Source organism: Neofelis nebulosa, chromosome 8, assembly GCF_028018385.1.
Source record: "Neofelis nebulosa isolate mNeoNeb1 chromosome 8, mNeoNeb1.pri, whole genome shotgun sequence".
NCBI classification, from domain to species: domain Eukaryota; kingdom Metazoa; phylum Chordata; class Mammalia; order Carnivora; family Felidae; genus Neofelis; species Neofelis nebulosa.
The window spans coordinates 47,826,271-47,852,816 of record NC_080789.1 but is presented as its reverse complement, the minus strand read 5'-3'; the positions used below and the strand labels follow the sequence as shown (position 1 = coordinate 47,852,816).

At 40.2% G+C, this 26,546-nt stretch overlaps 2 protein-coding genes across 4 annotated transcripts in view; one reads left to right on the top strand and one right to left on the bottom strand.

Annotated features, from left to right (window-relative positions):
• Positions 1 to 12,213, bottom strand: part of BEST3 (bestrophin 3) — a 41,747-nt gene extending 29,534 nt beyond the window's left edge. For 2 of the 3 annotated variants that reach the window (XM_058682143.1, XM_058682144.1), the window contains exons 1-3: positions 9,741 to 12,213; positions 6,103 to 6,197; positions 5,406 to 5,639 (exon numbers count right to left, since the gene is read on the bottom strand). In XM_058682143.1, the coding sequence (XP_058538126.1) occupies positions 5,406 to 5,639; positions 6,103 to 6,197; positions 9,741 to 9,970 (559 nt within the window). In that variant the 5' untranslated portion in view covers positions 9,971 to 12,213. Of the gene's footprint in view, positions 1 to 5,405; positions 5,640 to 5,914; positions 6,387 to 9,740 lie in introns of those variants that run through there. The other variant, XM_058682145.1, reaches the window with a different exon arrangement.
• The window catches only part of RAB3IP (RAB3A interacting protein), a 141,359-nt gene that overhangs the window by 47,343 nt on the left and 67,470 nt on the right, over positions 1 to 26,546 (top strand). The gene's annotated exons all lie outside the window — the stretch shown is intronic.

Here is a 26,546-nt window from a genome sequence, read left to right as displayed (position 1 = left end):
AACATTGCTGGTGGGGTCTCCTCATTGTAGAAGAAGCTTGAGGAATATCATGTTAAGATTCCAGGGCTTTAAGAAAACTGAAGAGTGCCCTTTCCTCAAATTTTACTCTTTTCTGACCACTTTTACTGGCTACCAAACACAGAAGGAAACTATTTTAAAGAAATAGAGATACAATGCAGAGATATAAAGTTTAGCCATAAACATATGTGTGCTTGTCTCTGAAAATGATTCGTGTGAGAAAAGATTCATAGTAATTTTTATGGATTCTTGAGGACAGGGACCATACCTATTCTTGCTTCTCGCTGTGTTCCCGTGCTCAGCACAGCGCCTTGCATATAATATACACTCAATAGATCTTTTTTAAATAAGCAAATGCAAGACAGATGTAACAACAGCTTTAGTAACATTTCTTTTAGAGGAATGCATATAATTTCCCATTACCTATTTTTGTGCTTCTGGTGAGTAATTTTGAAGGGAAATATTTTTTTTTTTCCTGGTCACCATGAAATGCCAGATAAAATGTTTCAGTTCAGTCTCATGCCATAACATAAACACCCAATTAAGGCCATCACTTGACTCGGTGAAGGTCTGGAATTGTGCACCTGACTTGACTTAGAATGAGTGACATCTTCCAGGGTTGGTGATTGGAATGACTGGAATTTTCCAGGACAGGTTTGTTGCCAATAGACAAAATAAGAGAGACTCTTCTGTTACAGCTCCTCTGGTAAATAACTGATGACAGGCCAGTTCAGGGAATTTTTAGCGTAACTGATACTATTTTGCACTCAATTGTTATTTCTATTTTCATGTGAGCAGAAATAAAACTATTTTTTTATTTTTAATTTGACAAATTTAACCTGTAACATCAGAGCATATGCATTACCCCGGTAGCATGCATTTGGTCCTTCTGATTTTCCAGGCTAATGTAACTTGACTGTCCAACTTCAAAGCAAGGAAAGTTTAGGGACCAGCAGGTGAGAGCCCCAGCCCATCCAGCTCTGGTCTAGGGGTTGCCAGGTGCTTCAGAAGGACATGCTGATCTACCTTCTCTCTGCCCTCTCACTCAGTTCCTCCTGGCCAGCCCTGAATCTTTGTGGCAGGGACCCTTCCTGAAGCAAGGCAAAGAAAAGGTTAGAAGGAAACTCCGATGGCCTTAAAGCCTACTTTGCTCAGAATGTGATCTGGGGACCCCTCGCCTCAAAGTCTCCAGGAGCAGATTAAATACATTCAGTCCTGGACACCACCCCAGGTCTACTGAGTCAAAATCTCTGAAGCTGGTGTCTTGGGATCTGCATTTTTGGCAATATTGATTTTGAACAATATCTAATGTGCACTGAGGTTTGAGAACATGCACTTTTTTCTGACAGGTGATTCTATGTAGGAAAGTCACGTGGCAAGAAGTAGGTATTTTGTGTCCTCCACAGTGCCTCCAGCCTTTGCCCCCACTTCTTGGGGGTCCCTGTGCTCCACTCACCAGCCCCGTCTGCCCTTAGGCGGAGCAGGTGTCCTGGCTGTGGCTCAGGACATCTGCCAGACATTTTCCGCCATCCCTGAACTTCCTGTTCTTCCCAGAAACGTTGGCACAGGCCAAGGACAGTCAGACAGTGGCGGAGGCGTGTGTCCAGTTGTCGGAGCTTGGACACTAGCCCCATGTGCAGACTGAGTCAGCCCTCTCTGCTGGGGAAAGGAGCAAGAAGTCTGGTGAGTCAGTGCTGCCAGTCGGCAGAGAGGGCGCCCAGTCGTGGGGTGGGCCATGGGGCGGTCAGGAAGGACCCTGCCTCTGGGGCGTGTCCCCCAGCTTCGAGGGCAGTGGCTTGGACCCTCTGCCTCGCTGCCTGATGCACAGACTTTATGCTCCTGGGGGCCCAAGCTGCCTTTTCTGTTTTTTGAGAAAAAAACTACTTATGAGAGCAGTGGGGACGTGTCCACTGTGAGGTCCGAGAGGACCCCAGAGGCACCTGCAAAGGCTTCAGCCCCCTCCTGGCTCCATCGGTTCTCTCCTCCTTCAGAGGCTCCACATAAACCGAGCGAGAGACTGAAGTCAGATTGATGCCCACTATGGCCATGCAGGTCTGATTCAAGCGCCCTGGATGGCAGCCTCTGAACAGACTGGTGGCGATGCCCCTCTCCAATTCTGGAGCCTCTCGTGTGGTCAAAACCACAAATTCCCCCCTTCTCTTAGTTGTTGCTACTTTGCTATTAGTAGTGAATTACTCAGTGGATGCCAAAGCTTTTTACCCCAGGGGTGAGAAAAAAATACCCAGGGGTTAAAAAAAAATAAGCATCCCAGAAAAGACTCCATTCTTTTCAAACTTCAGCGTTTAACACGGCAGCGTTAGGAGCCTGGTTAAGTGCAGGTTTGCTGAGCTTTACAGCCAATGATTCTGATCCAGCAGGTCTGAGGTAGGGCCCAGAAATATGCATTTTAAATAAACAACTCAAGGAATTCAAGATGTAAAGTGCCTGTGGGTCTGCAGACTACACCTTGGGACACACTTGTCCAAATGCACATCAAGGAGTGAATACTTCCAGATTCGCTTAGAATGGTCGCGGATGTGGGTGGTGGGGAGAGAGGAGTCCAATATTCCAAACGCCTTGGAAAGGGGCAGAGGGTAAACACAGGTGCAAAACAGGCATTTGCACAAGTTTGACAAGGGGTAAGCCTTGGCATTATGAAAGATACACGTACAGGAAATGAAATCACATCATTCTGTTCGTACTCCATATCAACTCGCCCCTCAGAACCGTGCATGACTCGGCCTTCTTTGAGCTCAGCTGTGACCAGAGGCCCCAGAGGCCTCTTCATCGCCAGCCATCCTGGCTTCCTCCTGCTGTGCTTTGAATATGAAGGTGACGCTGGAAGGGATTTGCTTTGAGAGTTGGGCCTGGCGGCCTGATTCCTGTCCAAACACAGTCTCCTCTCCCCCAAGGAGGCGTTGGGACCAGTGACACACCATCTTTATGCATCGAAGTAAACTTCAGCTCTCACTCGTCAATTTGGAACAGGTCAAACCCTTCTTGCTCATTTTTAGGACTTTCTTCGGAGGTGGAAATTCTTACTGCTTTTGATCCTCAGGACATCAGGGTAAGAAAATTAACTTATCACGTGGCATTTTCAACTAGGTCATTCTGAAACAGTATTCAGCTTTTAAATTCGGAGGAGGGGTGACAGGTAATTCTTCAAAAGTCCCTCCTGGCTTTATATCATCACAGACCTGTGTGTATGCCAGGCCATTTGTATCCTTTATCTGAATCCTTAGCCTACACCCCAGACCGCACTATTTTCTCACGTCTTACCCTGTACCGCAACACCGTCCTCTACTCTCCTCCATGACCACCTGGTCATAGCAGATCCAGAAGACCCGGGATGTCACATCAAGTGAGTCTTTGAAAATGAGCGAAGGGTGACGTTATGCCATTGTGCTAGGTGATTTCATTCTTGATAGCAAGAGCGTCCTTACCGCGTGCCAGGTACCGTTTGGAACGCTGTGCAAATATTAATTTATTTAATCCTCACAGAAGCCCGTGAGGTATATGAGTGGGGTGGTATTGTAAGTTCTCATCAGCGCATTTTATGGATGAGGAAACTGAACATAACAGGTTAAGTAAATCACGCAGGCCATGCAGTTAGTGAGTGGTGGAGTAAGGATTTGAACTCCTCCTTTGTTCTGAGTCACTACCTATATTGTTTTTTTTTTTTAATTTTTTTTTTAATGTTTATTTATTTTTGAGACAGAGAGAGACAGAGCATGAACGGGGGAGGGTCAGAGAGAGGGAGACACAGAATCTGAAACAGGCTCCAGGCTCTGAGCTGTCAACACAGAGCCCGACGCGGGGCTCGAACTCACGGACCGCGAGATCATGACCTGAGCCGAAGTCGGACGCTCAACCGACTGAGCCACCCAGGCGCCCCTATATTGTTTATCTAAGGAGGCAAAACCAAATCCAGGCCAAAAAGGCCTCAAAAAAAAAAAATCCCAAATACCATTCTTTTTTAAAAATCCGTTTTCAAGGACATTTCAGAAAAGGAGACGGGATACGGCCACCTAATTTGAGACTGTCCTCAGTATAAAGGCAGAGTCGTCTCACGGTTTTTATATGGTCTACGTATTCACTACTATATTCCAACAAACTGGCAGATTGCTAACAACAGCCCAGCACAACCACCAATTTTTATTCAGTGTGTGCCAGCAATGATCTCATTTAATGCGCTTCACATTGAAGGCCGCTTTAACCGCTTCTCTCCTAAATATTAACACACCGAAGAGAACCATCCTTCCACCATGACTTGTTCTCAGCACACTGTGTCCCGGAGGACCAGGTAGAACACCTGCATCTACTCTGAGGCATGAGAGAGACGACATACCCGCACGGCCTGGATGAAAACTCACCTTCCTGGTTCCCGCTAGAATCTACTTCTGTTAGGAGAAAAGCATTCACCTTAGGAGTTTTGAGCCTGTATCATAATTCTGGCTCCTCTACTAATGGTCCAGGGCCGGTAACAACCTCTCTTTTTTCTCTTTTTTAAAGAAATTTTTTAGTGTTTATTTATTTTTGAGAGACAGAGCATGAGCTAGGAGGTGGGGGAGCAGAGAGAGGGGGAGACACAGAATCCGAGGCAGGCTCCAGGCTCTGAGCTGTCAGCACAGAGCCCAACATGGGGCTTGAACTCACGAATTACGAGATCATGGCCGGAGCCTAAGTGCGAGGCTTAACTGACTGAGCCACCCAGGTGCTCCAGTTATAACTCCTCTGAATCTATTTCCTACCTTTCTCGTGTCTTGTTTTGGGGTTTGTTTTTTTTTTTTTGGATCCAAATGAAATAATATTTATGAAAATGGATAAACCATAAAGTGCTAGAAAAGATCAGGTAATAGGGGTGCCTGGGTGGCTCAATCCGGTAAGCCTCCTATTTTGCCTCAGATCACGATCTCACAGTTTGTGGGTTCGAGTCCCGAGTCGGGCTTTGTGCTGACAGCTCAGAGTCTGGAGCCTGCTTGGGATCTGTGTCTCCCTCTCTTTCTGCCCCTCCCCCACTCATGCTCTGTCTCTGTCTCTCAAAAATAAGTAAACGTTAAAAAAAAGAAAAAGGTCATACAATATTAAAGATGATTTTAATAAATATGATACTTTTTACTCTGGCATATTTATGTAAAGGCCAGTGACTCTCTGCCACTTAATTTAAGGTTGACTGCTGCTTCCCCTCCTTCGCCGCCCTGGCAAACTTCTCCAGAGCAGTAACTATGTCTTATTCATCGTTGCCTCTTAAGACTGTCTGGCACATAGTAGGTAATCAATAAATGTTCCTTGAATGAATGAATAAATAAAAGACATTTTCAAAGGAATTTTGAAGGTTCCCATCTAGGATGAGAGGAGTCCGTGGAGGGAAGAGTCATTCACAATACCTGCTTCAACCACATGGTCCATCGTAGGGAACCTTTTGTACACAGCCGTGCTCACCGAGCGGAAGATGAGCAGGGACGTGAGATTCACATAGCGCATCAGGGTCCTTCTGAGCAGGCGCCCGTGTTCGTCGCTTCCGTGAACACTGCTGGAGATGAGGAACATCAGCCTGTCTGGCCAGGGCAGGTTCACAAACTGGTTCCACCATCGGTTCACTACCAGAGTAACATAAAACCCTGTAAAATAACAGGAAGCTGTAAAGCAATTTCTTATAGCAGACATGTTGTTGACACTGATGCTTTTAGCAGAATTTCAGCCTCTTCAGGGATCGGGGTGTAAAAATATGTTGTTATCCATACTTATGACTTTGCCCTCCAAAAAAAAATAAAAATGTAATTTGTGCCTGGCAATGTCATAGCACCCAGTAAGTGGGTATTAGAATTCAAATATTGATGGCAAAAATGGGCAGTTAGTGAAGAGAAAGCTTGATTGTCTGATAGCAAATTATTACCTCAAACTTGTTTGGTGTTAATTTAGCGAAAGCAGCCCTGAGGGCAAACTTTATGGATGATTCTGGTTCTATTGCAAGCAGCGGCTTTTCAGGCATGCCTCTCAGCTTGGAAACACTCCCATGCAGAGTCATTGATGTCATCCGAACAGAGACAGTGTGGCTGCGTTCTGCGTGTGACCTATACTTACCAAGCACAAAGGTTACTGGAATTTGTTCAGCATATCTGTCACAGTAAATTGATAATTTTTCAAAGTAACGTTTTTGGGCTCCTGTAAGTAACAATCTGGAGCAAAAATAAAATGCACAGCCCTTTATGATATTATACTTCTGCACCTGCTTTGCAAGTGATATTCAGTGCAAACAATTAAGCACAAATAATTGTAATTTTTTTTAAGAAGCGATAATGCTTTTTTCTACCTAAGCTGATAGATCTCAAAAGCTTTTTAATTGCTGAATGTTTCAAGTACCAATGTTTTCAGTACATAAATGTTATTGGCCATTAGACAGTGGGATTTATTAACTTCCATTTACTTATATATTTTTTAACTTTTATTTTTAAATACTTTATATTTTAAACTTTTATATGATGAGTACATTGGATTTAGAGCAAAATAACTCATTAAAGAGTCCAGTTTTCCATTATTCATCAGGTATACTTAAAAAAAGGGTGTCTTGATTAAGTGAGCTACAGTTGTTAAGTAATTATGAGGATTAAATTATAACCCTAACCTTGACATCTTGATCTTACGAGTATGCTACTTAGCACATTCTTGATTATATGTGTTGTACTTCAAAGGCTATTATACCCATTAATTTTAAAGGCCGCAATTATTTAAAATATAAAATAACACATACCAACAAGGAGTAAAAACTTTTATTCCTGCATTTGGTGGGTTTGTGTTTGCATAATATAAATATCAAAATTTATATTATGCATCTCACCAAAACCCATTTTCTGGTATGAACTTAGGCTAAACCTAAGTTCATTTAATGGAACTATTATTGATATTTATGTTACAGGGAGGGGATTTGCAGTCAGGAGAGACGTCCCAAGGCAGGGTAATCGTAATGGTCGAGATCTACAAGGAGAAGCAACGCAAAGGAATTTGCATAAATGAATGGTACAGCTGTTCCAAGGGAGGAAGAAATCCCTGGGAAAGATCCATTACAACATATGTCAAAAGGCCTGTTTGAGTCAGTAGAATTTTGATAGAGGAAGCAGAGGGATGATGGGGTAACGGCGAGCCACCAATCAGATTGTGCGTGAAGAGCTGGTAGTGACAAAGGAGTTTGGGGTGCAGGATGGGCTTGGAGTTCCTGCCTCAGCTTTGAGGAGGTTTCAGAAATTCTTATTCAGCTTGTTCTTATTCAGCTGCACAGGCCGGTCAAGGTCATGCCAATGACAAGTCACAGCCATAACAGTTTCCGACACTCAAATAGAAATGGTCCAAGAGGATTTAAAGGCAGAAAGCACAGACCTTAAGGTCAGACAAAGCCAGGTTTGAATCCCAGATCTGCCACTTACAAATTTGGACTTGGAACATATTTTTAAATCTCTCTGAGCCTCAGTTTTCTCACTTGTAGATGGGGACAATAAAGCCTATGTGTTAGGAATGTTATAAGGATTAAAGAATATATCATATATAAAACCACCAAACATACAGTGTCATACTTTTTCGATAATAAAGTGGTGGTTATTATTAACAACTGGCCAAAGGAAAAAATATTTAGCTAATAGCTCCGTAGAAAGTTTACTAGCTAAAAAGTACTAAAATGGTGATTTTTGTCGAATTCACCCCAAAATAAAAAGAGGCATACTCAAAAGTAATGAAGTCTGGTTTTGTCTCATGATTTTTGCTAAGTATCATTATTTGCTTAGAATAGAATTTTAAAACTTAGGATGATTAGTAGACATGAGAATGATGCTATAATTTTCTACAGGTATGTTTGACTTTCTTGATAAATTCAACCTATAGTGGTTGGTATACCTTCAATCAAGATTAAGAATATATTTTGACGAGATTTTATAGCTGAACTTTACAAAAATGAAGAATGACTTGCACGATTGATCATTGTTATAAATGTAAGCACTCTTTGGTCTTTAGCAAAAATACGTGCATACAATTTTGTGGGGTATCAGTAAGATATTGAGGCAAGAGTGGAGGCCCCGTGGAGGATTTCTGGCCACGACGCAGCTGCTCTGAGTGCTATTCAGAGTACTATTGCAGCAGTAGCAGCAATAAACTCTCATTAGTAAAAATAAACTAATGAGACAATTCTTCTGAAACGTCATGTGTCTTCCACTATTTCATATTCTGAAGCATTAGGTGATACAAAAATACACTGTCAAAATAACGTTGTACTTATAAGACACATCTGAAAAATTATTAGAGGTTTTTAAATGAAACCCCTGATGTCCCTTTACAGATATTTTGATATGCAGCAAAATAGCCCTTCCTATTCTATTTCTGACAATTATCAGCTGGCCAAATTACTATCTCTCTTGGTCAAAGGGAGTCCTGTGGCTGCAAAGAAGAAGGTCGGTAAGAGCAATGATAATACGAAGTCGTTCATCAGTATGCGGGAGAGAAAGAACAAACTGAAGTACATAGAAAAGGTGGAAATACAGCCTCAAAAACCTTTAGCTTTTCTATTTTAAGTTTTAAATTCCCCCAGAGTAAAAATGTATGCAATAAGTTTTAATTAAAAAAAACTAAACACAGATATCACATGTTTTCACTCCTACGTGGAATTTGAGAAACTTAACAGAGGACCGCAGGAGAAGGGAAGGAAAAATAAGTTACAAACAGAGGGGGAGGCAAACCGTAAGAGACTCTTAAGTACAGAGAACAAACTGAGGGTTGATGCGGGTGATGGTTGTAAGGGAGGGGAAAATGGGAGACGGGCATTGTGGAGGGCACTTGTTGGGACGAACACTGGATGTTGTATGTAAGCGATGAACCACAGGAAATCTACTCTCAAAGCCAGGACTACACTGTACACGCTGTATGTTAGCTAACTTGGCAATAAAGTATTTAAAAATAAATAAATAAAAATAAAAGAAAATAAAATTAGTTAAAAAAAAAAAAACTCATAAAGCTTCCCATTTGCACTACTGGTAACATTTTATTAAGACTATAATTTTAGTCACAGAAGTATTTCCTCAACATGATTTTGCTCAAATTTTCTGTCGATCTGACGGGCTTAGGTTGTGATGGTATAAAGAATAAACATCTTCTGTTGTGAACATAATGTACCCCGCACTCAGAGGGCAAAAATAAAATAAATTCGTTTTCAGGCTTCGGCACCACCCTGGATGAGATCTTGTCATTCCAGGCAAAAGAAAGGAAAGTCACCTGATAGACACCCTTCACGGACATGTCAATTATGTAGGTAGTGGCTATAAGCTGCCAAGTCACAAATTGAAACTATCAATGACATAGCTGAGAGAGGCACCGATGATTATTTGTTTGTGGCCTTTGCCACTCAAAATCACCACTGAGTGAGGATTTAAGTAATAAATCTGCCATTTTATGCCTCCGGCAAAATCCTGGCAGGGTGTCTGTGGCACAGGGTGCCACATTGTGATCAATTCACATGGGGCTGGCATGAGGGCCGCCTGAACATGATAGAGTCTACTTGAGATCCCTAAGCATGGGTTAAGTGTGGACTAAAATACCCTGAGATGAAGAATGCAAGAGAGGATCATGCAAAAGAGAAGACTACATAAGGCAAAAGTCAGCGGCAACCCAAGGCTCAGATTTTTGAGACTGTATTCTTACATGATATTTGATGGCCGTTTAAGGAGACATGCAAAGGAAGGTACCTGTACACCAAACTTATTGCCGTGTAAAAAACAGCAAAGACAATAAATTCCCTGTACAGTAGTTTGTAGATGCTGCCTCTCCACTTGAGGAGTAACCTATGAAATCCAAAAAAAGTCGCATTTGCTACTTTACTGGAGTACGTGACAGTCATCTCGGATAGCTTTTCTATTTTTTCTAGAAGAGCAAGAAGACAAAACACAAGTAAAAAGCAGTGCTTAAGATGGAGCATAAATCTGTGTCTCAAAGAAACCCAAGCCGGTCACCAGTCAACCGTCTCCCCATTTTGCCTTTCTCTGTTTAAATCATTTGGAATTTGGAGAAAACCAACATCTCCATGTTAAATCTTTTAGTAGAAAAGGGGAGGAGAATAGTCTCTGGAAAGAGTATTATTAGAACCCGGCTTAATTTATAAATATTATTTTCAGGTTTTATAGTCATTACTTTGTAATATTTGAACGAATGAATGAATATGATATATGAAATACGTTGTAGAATCACCTGTCATGTATTTTCCTAACCCACGGGAAGATTCAGGGTACTGATACGCTATATTAATTGACATTTTCAAAGGCACTGGCCATACTTACTGTTTGGGTCTTTATTTGCTACAGTATGTAAAGAAGTGTTTATTTCACCCTTAAATTTCGTAAGGGGAACTTAATGGCTCTCTTCTTAGAACTCAGGAGATATTGTTGAAAAGAAGCAAGACTCTTAAGAGAATTTAATTGATGGGTCACTTTTGGTGGTTTTAGTTGGATGTGGGTATCTCTCTAGCGGAGCTGCAAGTGCACAGTTGACTCTCTGTACATTTCAAAAGGCAGGGCCACAAGGATAGGACAGAAGGTGCACTTCCCTTTGGAAGTCATGCGTAAAAGGCTTAGGGAGGTTCACTTTCTGTTTGGAGCCGACCAAAATAAGGCCATTATTTAGGGCTCTCTCCACGTGGATCTGTTCCACAGATACGGGTAGAATGAGAATTGGACCTCTATGCCTCGTTTCAGTGAGTTCTCTGGCATTCATTGCTTTTCAACAAGACATCAAACATTCAGGTTCTGAGACGGCCCCGAACTAATCTTTGTTTGAAAATCCTGCACCACCACTTTCTAACATGGAGCATATACAGAGAAAATGAAATTTCTCGGAAATCTTTCTTGTTTCAAAAGAATCTCTGAGGGGAGTCTTCCAGAGCTACTTAGATGGAAATTATGGAGGTCTGAGGTAGAAGTGGGCAGATTTCTCATATAAAGTAGCCTGCAACCCACATTTTATCTAAACGGGAAGATGTTCTGTCTTTCTTCAGAGGTGGGAAAACAATCCAATTCTAATTTGCCTAGTTTCCCTAAAGAAATAAAACTCTGGCACTATATTCACAAACTTAAGCCTTCAGCATCACTGATTTTAGTAAAGAAACCAGGACTTTTGGCATAAGTAAGTGGCATTACGAGAGGACGGGAATCATGCCACAGCCAGTTTCATTTTTCCATTTTACCTTGTCTATCTGTGTAATGTGAGTACAGTCAAAACTGGGAGAGAGGAGCCTAATAAATTAAGCACATTTTATAATTTGTTCTCGTGGGCAGCATCATTTTAAATAACAGTCCTCAACTTTTTTTGCATTTAACCATCCACCCTTCTATTTCGGCTATCAGAAAAATTAAGATCAGACAGAGTAGAGATCAGAATTAAAATGCATAGATATACTCTCTGTGCACTAACCTATTTCTTTGGTTTCAAGTCTCCGACGGGAAAGAAAATCTTCCAATTTCAGGCTCCCCCTGAAGAGGTGCCTTCAGGTCGGTGTTGCGTTCGGCTCCGCTCTTCACTCACGCACAGTCAGATTTTCTTTCCTTCCCTGGCCACCAAGAAGACCCAGAGGGTGACAAGTACAGGAGTTAAATGTTTTTCCACTTGTGGAGGCCTGTTTATGCCAATTTGCCCACTGATGACAGTTATAGCCGGGAACAAACAGAAGCAACAGCTGCTGATGTAGCTTTTTCCTCATCTATAATTATAACTCCACCTGCCGCCCAAAGTACCCCTTTGAATGAGAAGTCGGAGGTGACGTGAAGGAGATTGGGCCATTGAAGTACGTTATTTTCATTTTGATTCTACCCTGGGATCAAGGAAGAGAGATCCATTTTCCCCTACAAGGTTCTGAAGAGGCTCCACTGGTCAAAAAAGGGAATTAGGACAGTCTGTGTGTGCTTAAAATGAAGAATGAGTTGTTGTGAAGCCATAAACTGGGCAGATAAGAATTTTCTTTCATTTGAGAGGTATTGAGAATGCTCTCCCATTAAAAGCAACAAGCATACGTGTTTCAGTGTGCGTGTGGGCGCACGTGTGCGCACGCATTTTAGCAGAGCATAGAAAATTATTATGTGTGATGGCTTAGTGTAGCGGAAAATAACACCCTGATTCATTCATTACGTTTGTTATCCTTCCATGTCAGCTAGGAAAAATTGTAAATTATTCAAAATGACTTCCATAGTTTCCTTCTTGAAAGAGAGAGTTCATTGGTATTCTTTAGATAATGAAATAAATAATTTCAGGGTCAATTCCTGGGGACTTTGCAATCTTCTAAAGTAATGTGTGCCAACCCAGCATTGCAACTTAAGCTTAACTAAAATGACTACCAAAAAAACCCATGTATTTTTGTGAGAAAAGAAGAGTAAAAAGACACTCATTCTAAAATTGAGAATATATACATTTAAAAGGTGGTGTTTTTTTTTTTTTTTACAGCAGTCTTAAATTTCATATGCATTTGCCTGGTTTCTTTATCAAACTATAAGCACCTTAGAGCAAAGAGTTATAGTGTCTGATTTCTTGCCCCCATCCCTGTTCATAGTTCCAGCATGAAGCCCTGTGTATAATGGATATTCAATATGCATCTGTCGTTTGATTATCACCTTGTCACTATGATACTTTTGTCAGTACATTTGGGGGAATTTATGAACATTTTATTTATTTATTTATTTATTTATTTATTTATTTATTTAAATTTGTGAACATTTTGAAAGCACATATTTTCTATTTGGTTGCCATGAAAAGTGGCTGGATAGACCTGACATTGCATTTATAAAGGTTTGCAAGACTAATGTTATAGATGTTATAGAGTTTGAGCAAATCTAAACCCAAGTGCTTATGAAATAGAAACGTGGGAGGTAGTTTTAAAAATTCTCACTTTTGGGGGCTCCTGGGTGGCTCAGTCAGTTAAGCAACCAACTCCTGATTTAGGTTCAGGCCATGATTTCACGGTTCATGAGAGCCCTGAATCGGGCTCAGTGCTGACAGTGCAGAGCCTCCTTGGGATTCTCTCTCTCCCTTTCTCTCTGTCCCTCCCCGCCTCTCAAAATAAATAAACATTAAAAAAACCCTCTTGCGTTTGTGTCTCCTGTTGGATGTGTGGTTGGCCCTGAAACGTGGCATGATTCCCAGCAATCACGACTGCATAACTGGGGAGTCTGCCTCATCTTTGCGGCACTGTTGGCTGGTCTCACTTTTAAACAAGGTTAATGATGTTCATATTTCCCATCAGGCTCTTTTGAGGAATGACTAATTAATGGTTGAGAACGCATTCTAAATGCAAGTTAGTCAATAATGACTAGCTTAAATGAACAAACTCTCATTATTGGGCTCTGAGTCTGGCGGCTATTTCTAACACATACCAAAAGATGCCATTCAGAAATGAACTCATTAGAGGGGACAAGCCACTATAGCTTATTTCAAAATATCCAAATTGCAAAGTTAACTGTTTATATGATTTTTTGAAGAAAACTTTAAAGTCTCTTGTTTAAAATAGACATGTTCCAGATTCTGAAAATAACATATGCTTATTAATAATTAAAACAACATATAGGGGCACCTAGGTGGCTCAGTTGGTTAAGCGGCCAACTTTGGCTGAGGTCATGATCTCACGGTTCATGGGTTTGAGCCATGTGTCAGTCTCTGTGCTGACAGCTCAGAGCCTGGAGCCTGCTTCAGATTCTGTGTCTCCCTCTCTCTTTGCCCCTTCCCCATTCTCACTCTCTCTCTCAAAAATAAATAATAAAACATTAAAAAAAATGAAAAAGCCCCACATTCATTTTAAACTCTTTTACTTGTATCATTGATGTGAGGAATCTTTGCTAAATTTCTTTTGAGTGCTTGGTTGAACATGGTCATGTGCACACAAAACTTTGCATTCAAATAAGTTCCAAGTTTTGCTCAGTCAGAAGAGCATGCGACTCTTGATCTTGGGGTTGTGATTTTGAGCCCCACGTTGGGTGCAGAGAATACTTACAAATAAATATTCCAAGACCAGAAATTGTTGTATTTTGGAGAATTTTATTCCGACTCTCAGATTTTTGGACATTACTAAATGGAGAACAATGAATCATAAATGTTTTTGCACAGGAAAAGGGCTTGAAAAAAATCTGTGTTGTAGAAAGGGGAGTCTGTGAGAAGAGTGTGTGATGTATTTGGGCAGGGACTATAGAGAGGGAACCAGTTTGGAGTTATTATGGCTGTCGGTAGTGGGGTGGTGGGTGAGTGGAATGCAGAAGGATGGTGAGATAAAGTCCAGAGGAAAACTACCACTGCAGGGAGAAAAAGGAGGGCGGACTGAAGGGGGAGCCAAAGGAGGAAAGAGAAGTCTGATAGGACGCTTGCTTTGTTCATTGAGCCCGCTTGCTCATGAAGAATGAGAACTACACAATATTTCGGATTTGTTCAAATGACACAGTTCTTTGTAGGGCACCATGTGACTTTAAGATGTTTATCCTGCAAATAAAAACTTCTGATTAGAAAAAAATGGATGCAAAGTAAAATCACAAAGAGGAGCTCATGTGTGCATCAAAAGTCAAGTTGTTGAATTATGTTTGATTAGCTAATCTTCAGTTTTTCTGTTAATAATTCTGTTAATAATGATTCTTCTGGCACTTACTCATTTTGCTATACGTTGGATCTCTCTAGAAAAAAGACGGTAGTCAGTGCCAAGGCCCAAGAAAAATTCATACAGTAAACTTCCAGTTGAGAACATTCATTCATTCATTTTTTCCCCCCACATCAGAATACCTTGGTTCAGTTGGTTTGAGAACCACTCACGGTGATATTTTTCCCTACAGACAATTTTTTATTGGCTCAGTGGTACTGTAAGCCTCTTGAGAACACCTGCCTTACTCTTTCTTATTTTTCCCCTATGTATTGGCTGCCACGATTGATGCCATAGCTGGGAAACGAGCAGCTGAGTGGGACAAGTCTTGTGTCTGTCCAGATGAATGGGGATTTCTGATATATGTTGTTGGTGATAGAACTCTCCCGAAAAAATCAAATCCAAGTGGGATTAATTAATTATTTTCTTTTTGACTTCAGGGGACAAATAGAGAACTTCTAGGATGAGAAAGACTATTGAATTTTATTACAGATGAAGCTCTAAGCTCATAAGTGACTGGATATTTGAGGAGTCATCATTACTTTCCTTACACAGAGTAATTGCCAACTCAGCAAAACAGAAATGCATTAGTTCAAATTCTGAAGGTTACCTTTTTCTAATGGGAGGTACAGATGCTTTGTTCTATTTTAGGGATGAAAGCTCAGAGTCTAGAGAATCCTTACTATGGTACTTAAAGTGTATCCTGTGCTTTCTAATCAATGATATTTCTTAAATGGATGGTACTGCTTAGCTCAGGTACATTCCTGATTGCTGAAGAAAAAAACCCCTGCAACATAGAACCAATTCAAAAACAGTTTCGTTTTACATGAAAAAGCACGCAAATCCAAGTATGTTGTTTGTTCCAAACTGCTGAGAAATTGTTACTTTACCACTGCAATGGCCATCTGGAAATCATGTGGTAAATCATGTGGGTAAAGGGAAGATACAGGTAGGTAGAAAAATTCTATGCACAAATATCTGGATACGTCTAAGACACCCTTTTATCTGCGGTAAAATGCGTGTGCATATGAAAACCAGGTGTTGGTTCTGCTTCTCCCATAAGGTGGATTGCTCCTTAATGGCTACTGTGGGGAGAGTAGTGGGTGTGGAGTAAGAGAATGAAGAAGGAACTTCAGTTTGTGCTCCATATAATTTTGTATTTTTAAAATACCATCCATATTTTCATATTTAATCATATGCGATAAAAAATCTTACCTTAAATTTATTCCTCCAGCCCAGATCTTACACCCAACTCCAGAATATCCTTAATATTCTCAACAATATCCCAAACCCTAAAGGCCTCAAACTGGGCCCCTGATCTTTTCCCCAAAACATGCTCCCCCTGCAACCTTTCATCTCCGTTGATGAAAATTCCTTCCTTCCAAAAGATAAAAAACCTAGGAGTCACTTTCGTCTCCTCTTTTTCTTTCATATCGCTGTTCAGTCTTCCACAAATCCATCCACAAATTCTCCACTGTCCAAATATACTCAGAATCTGTTATTTCATTCTCTTCTCACATCCTTGTCTCCTCCCTTCCCACCTCCCCAGAGCCACTATCATCACTCTCCCAGCTTATTCTAGCAGCTTCTCAGCAGGCGTCCCTGATTTCCACTTGCTCCCTTCAATATCTGACAAAAAGGCGGAGTGCTCATACTAAAAGTAAGTCAGGTGAGTGGTGTCATTCCTTTGCCCAAAGCCCATCTATGGCTCCCTGTTTCTCACAGTAAAAGCCCAAGTCCTTCAGTGGTCCGCAAGGTCTTTCATGACTTGCCCCATTTCCTCTCTGGTCTCATTTCCTATTACTCTCTCCTTTCCTTCCTCCAACATATCCAGCATTGTTCCATTCTAATGTTTAGGAATGGCTCGTCTTTCTGCCTGAAATGCCCTTCCTCCAGATATTTGAGCGGTTGTCTCCCTCATTCTTTCAAATCTTTGCTCAAATATTTTCTCGATGATCTGATAATCCTACTTAAAATTGAATACTGACCCAGCACACCTCTCTCTCCATGGCCCTCCTGACCCCCCCTTATCCTTTTGTTTTTTATCCATGCCATTTATCTCCTTTAAATATACCATCTAATTCACACATTAATTGTGTTTACTGTCTACGTATTTGTACTAAATTGGAAGTTTCATGAGGGCAGGGGGCCATCTGTTTTGTTCACTGATGAGAACAGAGTGCATCCAATGCCTAGTTCAATAAATATTTATTGAATGAATAAATCTAAAAAGACTAGAGGGATTTCCACTTTCTGTCATGTAAATTTCATGAGAACAGATTCCATTATTTTGTAACTTGCTTTATATCTAATGCCCAGAAAAGTGTCTGGCATCTAATAGGTACTCAATAAATATTAGTGAAATGAATAAGAGAACATACATTTTCACTCAGATTTTAGCCCATCTTTTTCATATAAATGGTTTTCATAGAATGAAAATGAAAAGACTCAGTATTTTTTCTGCAGCAGTTTTACAGCGCACCAGAAAACTAAAGACTGATACCACTTAGGGACCTCTGAGTACCGACTTTGCATTCTCTCTGTACTGTGGGAAGCTACACCTGCATTGTGTGGTCACCTCTCTCCTGGGTTTCTCTATCCTTAGCTAAATAACTCAGGAATTTAGAGAATCGTGTGAATGGCCTCTTTCAGGCACCCATCTGCCTACCTTTTATCTATTTCTTTTCTTTTTTCTTTTCTTTTACTGACCTCAAGGAGATTCAGACTAGGATACCACTGTCCATTAAATAACAATAAGGAAAGAGGCAGAAATAAATTGATTCCTTCTACTTCCTACTGACTTCTTCCATAGCATCATTTTGTTCCAGGCATGGGACTGAGCACTCACTTTGCTGGTGACAAATGCATTGCACAGCCATTAAAATAGCAGTGTAATGAAAGGATGAATACAGTAAATGTTCTTTGATGATGGTCTCGGTGGTGGTGATATCATTCTTGTGGCTCATAAGGTGCCTTGAGGTTCTTGACTTTGAATGCCCTTCTGGGATAGGGGATAGGATTCTTGGTGAAGATTAAATTACAAAAGTCCTTTAGGGTAATTATAATGACTAAATCCAATATCAGAGTAATAGAATATGAGGGGTGTCGATATTCAGATGCACTGATAAGGTGGCATTTCAGAGCATATTCTGATATATTTCAATATTTCTGTGACACAAAAATGGAGTTAAATTGAGAATTAAGTATATCTCCTGTCTTCATTCCTTACCACCCTCTACATACTCTGATAGCTTGGGGATGACTCATGTTCACTCTCATCTGTTTTTCACATAGACTCATGATTAGACTAAATTAAAAACACAAAAATGAGTTGCATAAAAGCCAACTCATAGAACTCAGCCTCTCCCAGACCTCATGGCATCCTATAAAAACATAAATCTTGCCTTCAGGAAAATGAAGTCTGTTTGTGTGTGGACAAGACTACAGATTCTCCCTTAGCACAGTATTATCTTGCTGTAAGAGGACTAAAGAAAAAGCTAAGCTATATACAGTTTCCTTTTCCTCGTGGTACAACTAGGTGGGTGCTTCTTGCTCTTGGGCTTCCCTTCTGCAACCCTTTTAAAAAAAAGTTTAATTTTGTTGGGGCATCCGGGTGGCTCAATTGATTAAGTATTCGACTTCAGCTCAAGTCATGATCTCGCAGTTCATGAGTTCAAGTCCTGTGTTGGGCTCTGTGCTGACAGCTTGGAGCCTGGAACATGCTGCGGATTCTGTGTCTCCCTCTCTCTCTGCCCCTCCCCAACTCGTGCTCTGTCTCTCTCTCAAAAATAAACATTAAAAAAAAACTTAAAAAAGGAAAAAAAAATTTAAAAAGTTTAATTTTATTATATTTATCATTAGACTGTTTACGAGAACTAGAATTGTTCTTTGCTAGCTTCTTCTGTTCTTTTGCTACAAAATTATATATTAACTTACATTTGACCCAGTAATCCCATTTCCAAGAATCCACCCTGATATATTCCTCCAATAATGCAAAAATGCATACATACCAGGAAATTAATTAAAGCATTATTTGTAGCTGCAAAATGTTGGAAAGAACCTAAATGCTTTCACATAGGCAAGCGGTTGAATACACTATGGTCATCCACAAAATGGAATACTACACGCATGCAAAAAGGAATAAGAATGATCTTTATAAATTGATATGGAGTGACTTCCAGGATGCATTGGGTGAAAAAAGCAAATGCAAAAGAGTAGCTATAGCAAATAAGCACATGGAAAGAAAGATATTTACGTCATTAGTCATTAGGAAAATGCACATCAAAACCACATTGAGATACACTGCACACCCACTAGGATGTGTTGGCAAGGATGTGGAGAGACTGGGACCCTTGTACATTGCTGGCGGGAACGTGAAATGATGCAGCTGCTCTGGAAAACAGTTTGGCATGAAACTGTCCAAAAGTTAGGCATGAAATTACCCTTAGGACCCAGCAACTCTACTTCTAGGTTTGTATTCAAAATATTGAAAACAGATATTCAAACCAATATTTGTACATGAATGTTCATGGCAGCACCATTCGCAATAGCGAAAAGGTGGGAACAACCCAAATGTTCATCAGCTGACGGACAGAGAAACACAATGCAGTATATCCATGCAATGGAACACTTTTTAGTCAAAAAGAGAAGTGAAGTACTGACACATGCTATGATCTGGATGAACCTCAAATATATTATGTTAAGTGAAAGAAGTCAGATACAAAGTTCACACCTATTGTGTAATTCCATTTAGATTAAATATCCAGAATAGGTAAATCCACTGAGACAGAAAACAGATTAGTCACTGGCAGTGGCTGTGGGGAAGGAGGACTGGGGAGTACCTTCTCAACAGGTATGAGTGTTCTTTGAGGGGCAATAAAAATATTTTGGAACTAAACAGAGACGGTAGCTGTACAACATGTGAATATGCTAAACACCAGTGAGTTGTACACTTTATTTTTTTATTTTATTTTAAATGTTTATTTATGTAGTTTTGAGAGAGAGAGAGAGCAAGAAAGAGAGCATGTGTGTACGTGTGAGGGAGGATCAGAGAGAGCGGGAGAGAGAGAATCCCAAGCAGGCTCTGCACTGCCAGCACAGAGTCGGACACGGGGCTTGATCCCATGAACTGTGAGATCATGACCCTAGCTGAAATCAAGAGTCAGACAACTGAACCACCCAGGCACCTCAAACTTTACACTTAATTATTTTTTTCAACTTGGTTTTATTTTTGAGAGAGAGAGAGAGAGACAGAGAGAGCGGGGGAGGGCAGAGAGAGGAAGACCCAGAATCTGAAGTAGGCTCCAGGCTCTGTCTTCACAGAGCCTGATGTGAGGCTTGAACCCATGAACTTTGAGATCATGACCTGAGCCAAAATCGGACGTTCAGCCTACTGAGCTACCCAAGTGCCCCCCAAACTGTACCCTTTAAAATGGATAGTTTTATATTATGTGAACTGTACTTCAATAATAAAAGAAAGAGTTCCTGTAGTATGCCTCCTTTCATGAAAGATAAGAGGTGAGATAAAATATACATGTATCTATTCCTTTATGCAAAAGAAATACAAGAAGGATTAAACCTCATGAAATTCGTTACTCAGGATTGAGTGGGAGTCGGGTGGGAAGAACGAGGAGGCAGGAATGGGGTAACAGGGTTGAGAGAATGCCATTTACCTGATATTCCATTTTGTAGTTTTGTATGGCTCTGACTCTTAGAAGCATGGTAATGTTTCACATATCCCCAAAATAAAGAATTAAAATAAACCAGGAGGTGGGGGGGGGGGGGAGGGGGAGCCCAAATTAGAATACAAAGAGTAACAAATGGATGTAAATGTATTACTGATTATTATCATAACCATACAAAAGAAGTTGGTGAAGAACAAACCAACTCTGGACTGTGTAATGTAAGGCTAAAGACAGAACTGTCTGCAAATATTATACTCTAGTTAGCAAATTTTTTTCCTCAAGGGTATGGGTTAGCAATTCTGGAACTACTTTATATGTATACTAGGATTGAATAAGTAATGGGCTTCTTTGAGAAATGACTGATTCCAGGGAAAATATGAGATGAATTAGGAATATCTTAAGGTACTGGAAAGTATGGAAGCACTAAAAATGATGGTGTGTGTAAAAATGATACAGGAACCAACTTGAAGGAGTTTCCAATGAAAGCTGGAACAAGTTGAGCTAAAAAATAAATAATGATAGTAATGGATTATGATGTAGAAAGTGAAATTAATGTCCCTGAGTCCATACTGATATAAATAAATAAACAAATGGAGAGAAGAAACAGCTCTCCTTTAATAATAATAATAATAATAATAATAATAATAAAGGAATGATAGGAATAGAAAATCACCAAAAGGCAAAGATTAGAATAGTTCATGGGCACTTAAAAGCAGCGAAGGTAAGAATGTTGAGAAATAGGATATTTGCATAGTCTCAAAGTACCTCCTCCCAAGATAGTGTTAGTTACAAAAGTATAAATAGTAACTTTATAGAGATTACACATGGCCAAACTGTATAACCAAGCGATGAAAGTCAACTTCTCCAGTAAGAAGTCATTGGCATCAGAACCCTTGAGATGAGGTGCTGAGAAAGTGCACCCTCACTTACACTGTATTCTTACCTCAAATGCATAACCTCAATTTAATCACAGGAAGACATCAGACAAATGATCAATGGAAGGCTATTCTACAAAATAACTGACCAGTGCTCTTTGACAGTGTCTAGGATATGAGAGACAAAGAACGATTGAGAAACGGTCATAAACTGGAGAAGACTAAGGAAACATGACAACTGGATCCTGGACCAGAAAAAAGGACATGAGTGGGACAACTTGGTTAAATTTGGGTAAGGTCTGCAGACTAGTTAATATTATCGTGTCAGTGCTCACTTTCTGGTTTTGACCACTGTGCTTAGGTAAGATGTTAACATTAGGGGAAACCCAGTGAAGGGCATATGGGAACTCTGTACTATTGGTGCAACTTATCTCTAAATCTAAAATTTTTCAGAATAAGTTAAAAACAAAAAAGTCTTTCTCACTCAAAACCTTTTTGTTTATCTTGCTTGCCGTCACATATAGCTGAGCCAAGATTTTGAAAATATGTGTAGAGTGACATCATTAATTTCCCTTTCAAAAAAAAATTGAGGGATTAAGGAAGAAAATTGGGATTATTAAATTAAGTTGCCTCTGGTCCCTCTCCCTTCCTAGGGAAAATATTTCACTGAAATAGGAAAATGGTGGGGCGGGGGGATTCAGTGGGATGGGATGATCTGGAAAAATGATGTGGAATGATGTGGAATGATCTGGAAAAATGTCACCACCCCTATACCTGAATGAGAGAGGGAAAGGAGAAGTTGGTGGAACCCAGAGAGGATAGCTGAATGAAAAGAACGCTGGAGAGGATTTGTCGGTGCCTTCAGGGGCAGGACACAACCAGCCCACAATACCCATCTGAGATTGCCAGGTGAATAAATGGCCCAGTCTTACTCCTCCTCTGCCGTCTCAGCTCCTGCCAGGGCCTCCCACTGGCTGCACCCATCCAGAAGCTGGAGGTCAGTTTAAACATTTCCACCTCTAGAGATTCATAACAGAGTACAGAAGTTTGGAAAGGGGATCTGGAGGGAAAAAAATGGAAAGGCACCAAGTACTGAGATCAGCTAGTGTATCTCTCGTTTTGCAGATGGGAAAAATAAGCCTCAGTGACAGGGAAAATTTTTCCCATGTCACAATAAAAGGCAGTATAGTAGGGCTGAAAACCTATTGGTTTGCAAATTAAAACATTACATTCAGTCTTGATTTGGGCCCTACACTGCACTTCAGTTTCCGTATCTATGAATAAATGAGGTAGACTAAAGCAGGGGTTTTCAAACTGCGGTACACGTACCTCTGGTACACATGAGGGTTTTGAGGTGGTAAAAGGGCATGAAGAGTTTTAAGTGAGTCAGTTTTTAGACCCACAACTTCCTTATATATATATATGTATTCTTTCCTAAAATTAATGTGCTTTCCTTTTCATAAATGTTCTCCTACTTGATGAAAGGAAAGCGTTCCTCTCAGGCATCTCAAATACCACTGTGATGCATTATTCCAAGATGTGAAATTTTGAGGGCACCAAACAAAGGGACATTTTGAAAATGCATAGCTTTTGAGGCACATACCTGTGACAACCAACCAGAGAGTTTCAATGAAGAACTATGGAAAGGGGCAGCGGTTACTCACAGAAATGCGCATTCATACATTGTCCCTCTGAGAAGGGTTTGCATCTTATAAGCAAACATTTCACATTTCAAACCTAAGGTGGAAAGCAGGTCTTTGCCCATTTAGGAGGAAAGAAGTTTCTAGAGACAAACAAAAACATCAGACTTTTAACTATAGAGAAGAAACTGATTGTTACCAGAGGGAAGGTGGGGGAGATGGGTGGAACAGGTGAGGGGGATTGAGAGTACATTTGCCATGATGAGCATGAGTAATGTATAGAATTGTTGAATCACGATATTGTATGCCTAAAACTGATACAACACTGTATATTAATTATATTGGAATTAGAAAAATATTTTTAATAAAAAAATAGGGGCACGCAGGTGATTCAGTCAGTTAAGTGTCTGACTTTGGCTCAGGTCATGATCTCAGAGTTTGTGAGTTTGAGCCTCCATCGGTCTCTGTGCTGACAACTCAGAGCCTGGAGCCTGCTTTGGATTCTGTGTCTCCCTCTCTCTCTCTGCCCCTCCCCCTGCTCTCGCTCTTTCTCTCTCTCTCTCTCTTAAAAATAAACATTTAAAAAAATTTTTTTAAATAAATAAAATTGTGTCAAATATACCTCGAAAAAGCTGTTAAAAACATTGCAAAAAAAAAAAAAGATTCTAATCTGATTCTGATTTAGATGATGAGTAGCTTGAGCTGTTCCAGGAACTGGTCGTGCCACATACCAGGCTGACTAACACAACCACAAGTGAAAATATGCAATTATTTCTACTTCTTAGTACATGGTTTTATTCTTGCACAGAGTTCTTGTGTCTTCACAGAAAAACCAGTTCATGGTGAGCTAGATGGAGCCAGAAGTTTCCACGAACAATTGTCACTTCCTTGGACACTTTTTTTTTTCTTTTTTGAGAGAGAGCGAGAGCACGAGTGACAGAGGGAGAGAGAATCTCAAGAAGGCTCTGCACTAACAGCTAACATCTCACTGTGGGATCAATTGCGAGATCATGACCTGAGCTGAAATCAGGAGACGGACGCTTAACGGACTGAGCTGCCCAGGTGCCCGCCTTTAAACACTCTTAAACTCAGATGGAGGAACTCTTGTGCCAGGTCAGCCTTATGATTTATCTCACTCTGCTGTCCACTTGAGGAGCAGCACTGATCTCTTGGATGCCAACTTTAAGGCTAATAATTTCCAGGTTTCCAATAGTCGTCAATGACGATTCTGCCTTCCTTACATTTCTCTAAATAGCCCATCCGGTTCTTGAAAATGGTATTATTATTTTGTTAAACTGACAACATGCCCACTGTAAAAATATAAACAATTCAGAATAGTGAAAAGGAAGGACAAAAACATCCTAAATTCCACCAATCAACAATAATACATTTGGTGACTGTCTTTCCAGACACACTCTGTGCCTAGATACACGTGCACATTATTTTCCATAAGTGAGACCATATAATACACACTGTGTGGTAATCTGGTCTTTCACAGAACAATGTGCTGTGATATGTATGCTGCACATCACGTATGTTTTATGTATGTGTTCAACACTCTCTTATTGAAGTCCATTTAGATTGTTTCTGATTTTTCACTTTCAAACAATGCTGTGACAAACATCCTTGTGCATATTTCTTTTCATGTTTCTGCAAGTGTCTCTGCATTAATGGATTGTATTATTTTTAGATCGTGGACATCTTTGAGAATCTAATGAAAGCTATGTATGGACCACCTCCTTTGCAAAATACACTTATTCATATACCTCATTCTGACTTTGAATTTTTTGTGTGGTTCCTAGATACGCCCTTTGAAGTTCATCCTCACTAAGGATGCTTGCTAAAGATTCATGTCCTCGTGTTAAGAATACCTACTTTAGGGTTAATTCCAAGATGTGAATTTTCTTTTCTTTTTTTTTCCTTTTTAAAAATTAATTAATTTTTTTAATTTTATTTTTTATTTTTTAAAATTTACATTCAAATTAGTTAGCATAGAGTGAAACAATGATTTCAGGAGTAGATTCCTTAATGCCCCTTAACTATCTAGCCCATCCCCCCTCCCACAACCCCTCCAGCAACCCTCAGTTTGTTCTCCATATTTATGAGTCTCTTCTGTTTTGTCCCCCTCCCTGTTTTTATATTAGTTTTGTTTCCCTTCCCTTATGTTCATCTGTTTTGTCTCTTAAAGTCCTCATATAAGCGAAGTCATATGATTTTTGTCTTGCTCTGACTGACTAATTTCACTTAGCATAATACCCTCCAGTTCCATCCACGTAGTTGCAAATGGCAAGATTTCATTCTTTTTGATTGCCGAGTAATACTCCATTGTGTATATATGCCACACCTTCTTTATTCATTCATCCATCGATGGACATTTGGGCTCTTTCCACACTTTGGCTATTGTTGATAGTGCTGCTCTAAACATGCGGGTGCATGTGTCCCTTCGAAACAGCACACCTGTATCCTGTGGATAAATGCCTAGTAGTGTAATTGCTGGGTCGTAGGGTAGTTCCATTTTTAGTTTTCTGAGGAACCTCCATACTATTTTCCAGAGTGGCTGCACCAGTGTGCATTCCCACCAGCAATGCGGATGAGATCCTCTTTCTCCAACATCTCCTCGCCAACATCTGTTGTTGCCTGAGTTGTTAATGTCAAACATTCTGACAGGTGTAAGGTGGTATCTCATTGTGGTTTTGATTTGTATTTCCCTAATGATGAGTGATGTTGAACATTTTTTCATGTGTCGGTTGGCTATCTGGATGTCTTCCTTGGAGAAGTGTCTATTCATGTCTTTTGCCCAGTTCTTCACTGGATTATTTGTTTTTTGGGTGTTTGATAAGTTCTTTACAGATTTTGGATACTAACCCTTTATCTGATATGCCATTTGCAAATATCTTCTCCCATTCTGTCGGTTGCCTTTTAGTTTTGCTGATTGTTTCCTTCGCTGTGCAGAAGCTTTTTATTTTGATGAGGTCCCAGTAGTTCATTTTTGTTTTTGTTTCCCTTGCCTCCAGGGACGTGTTGAGTAAGAAGTTGCTGTGGCCAAGATCAAAGAGGTTTTTGCCTGCTTTCTCCTCGAGGATTTTGATGGCTTTCTGTCTTACATTTAGGTCTTTCATCCATTTTGAGTTTATTTTTGTGTATGGTGTAAGAAAGTGGTCCAGATTCATTCTTCTGCATGTCGCTGTCCAGTTTTCCCAGCACCACTTGCTGAAGAGACTGTCTTTATTCCAAGATGTGAATTTTAATAACCTTTCATTTTATTTCTATTAATTTATTGTTTGTTGTACAAAGTTCTCATATGGTCTCTGTCTTTCTTAATTGGGTCTACCCTCCAGTCTGTGTCTAACTCTGGAGGTTTGGTAACATAACAAATGATCAGATTATATAAATTTCCATTGACTGCCACAGGGGCCAATGTGATTTTGAACATAAAACCGTGCGTTCCATCTTACCTTACAGGCTTTAAGAAAGTTTCCTAAAAAAAAGTTGCATAGGTAAAAAAGAAATGTATTGGAATGATTCCCTCATTCAACAAATAGATATTGAGTAATAGCTATGTGCCAGGCTTGGTGCTGGGAGCTAAGAGATACGAAGATGAGTAAGACTCCATCCTTTCCTTCAAGGGATTCACTGTCTAGAAGGGCTGTCAGGCATAAAAGCACAGCATTGTCAGGTGGGGAGAGATTACAACCTG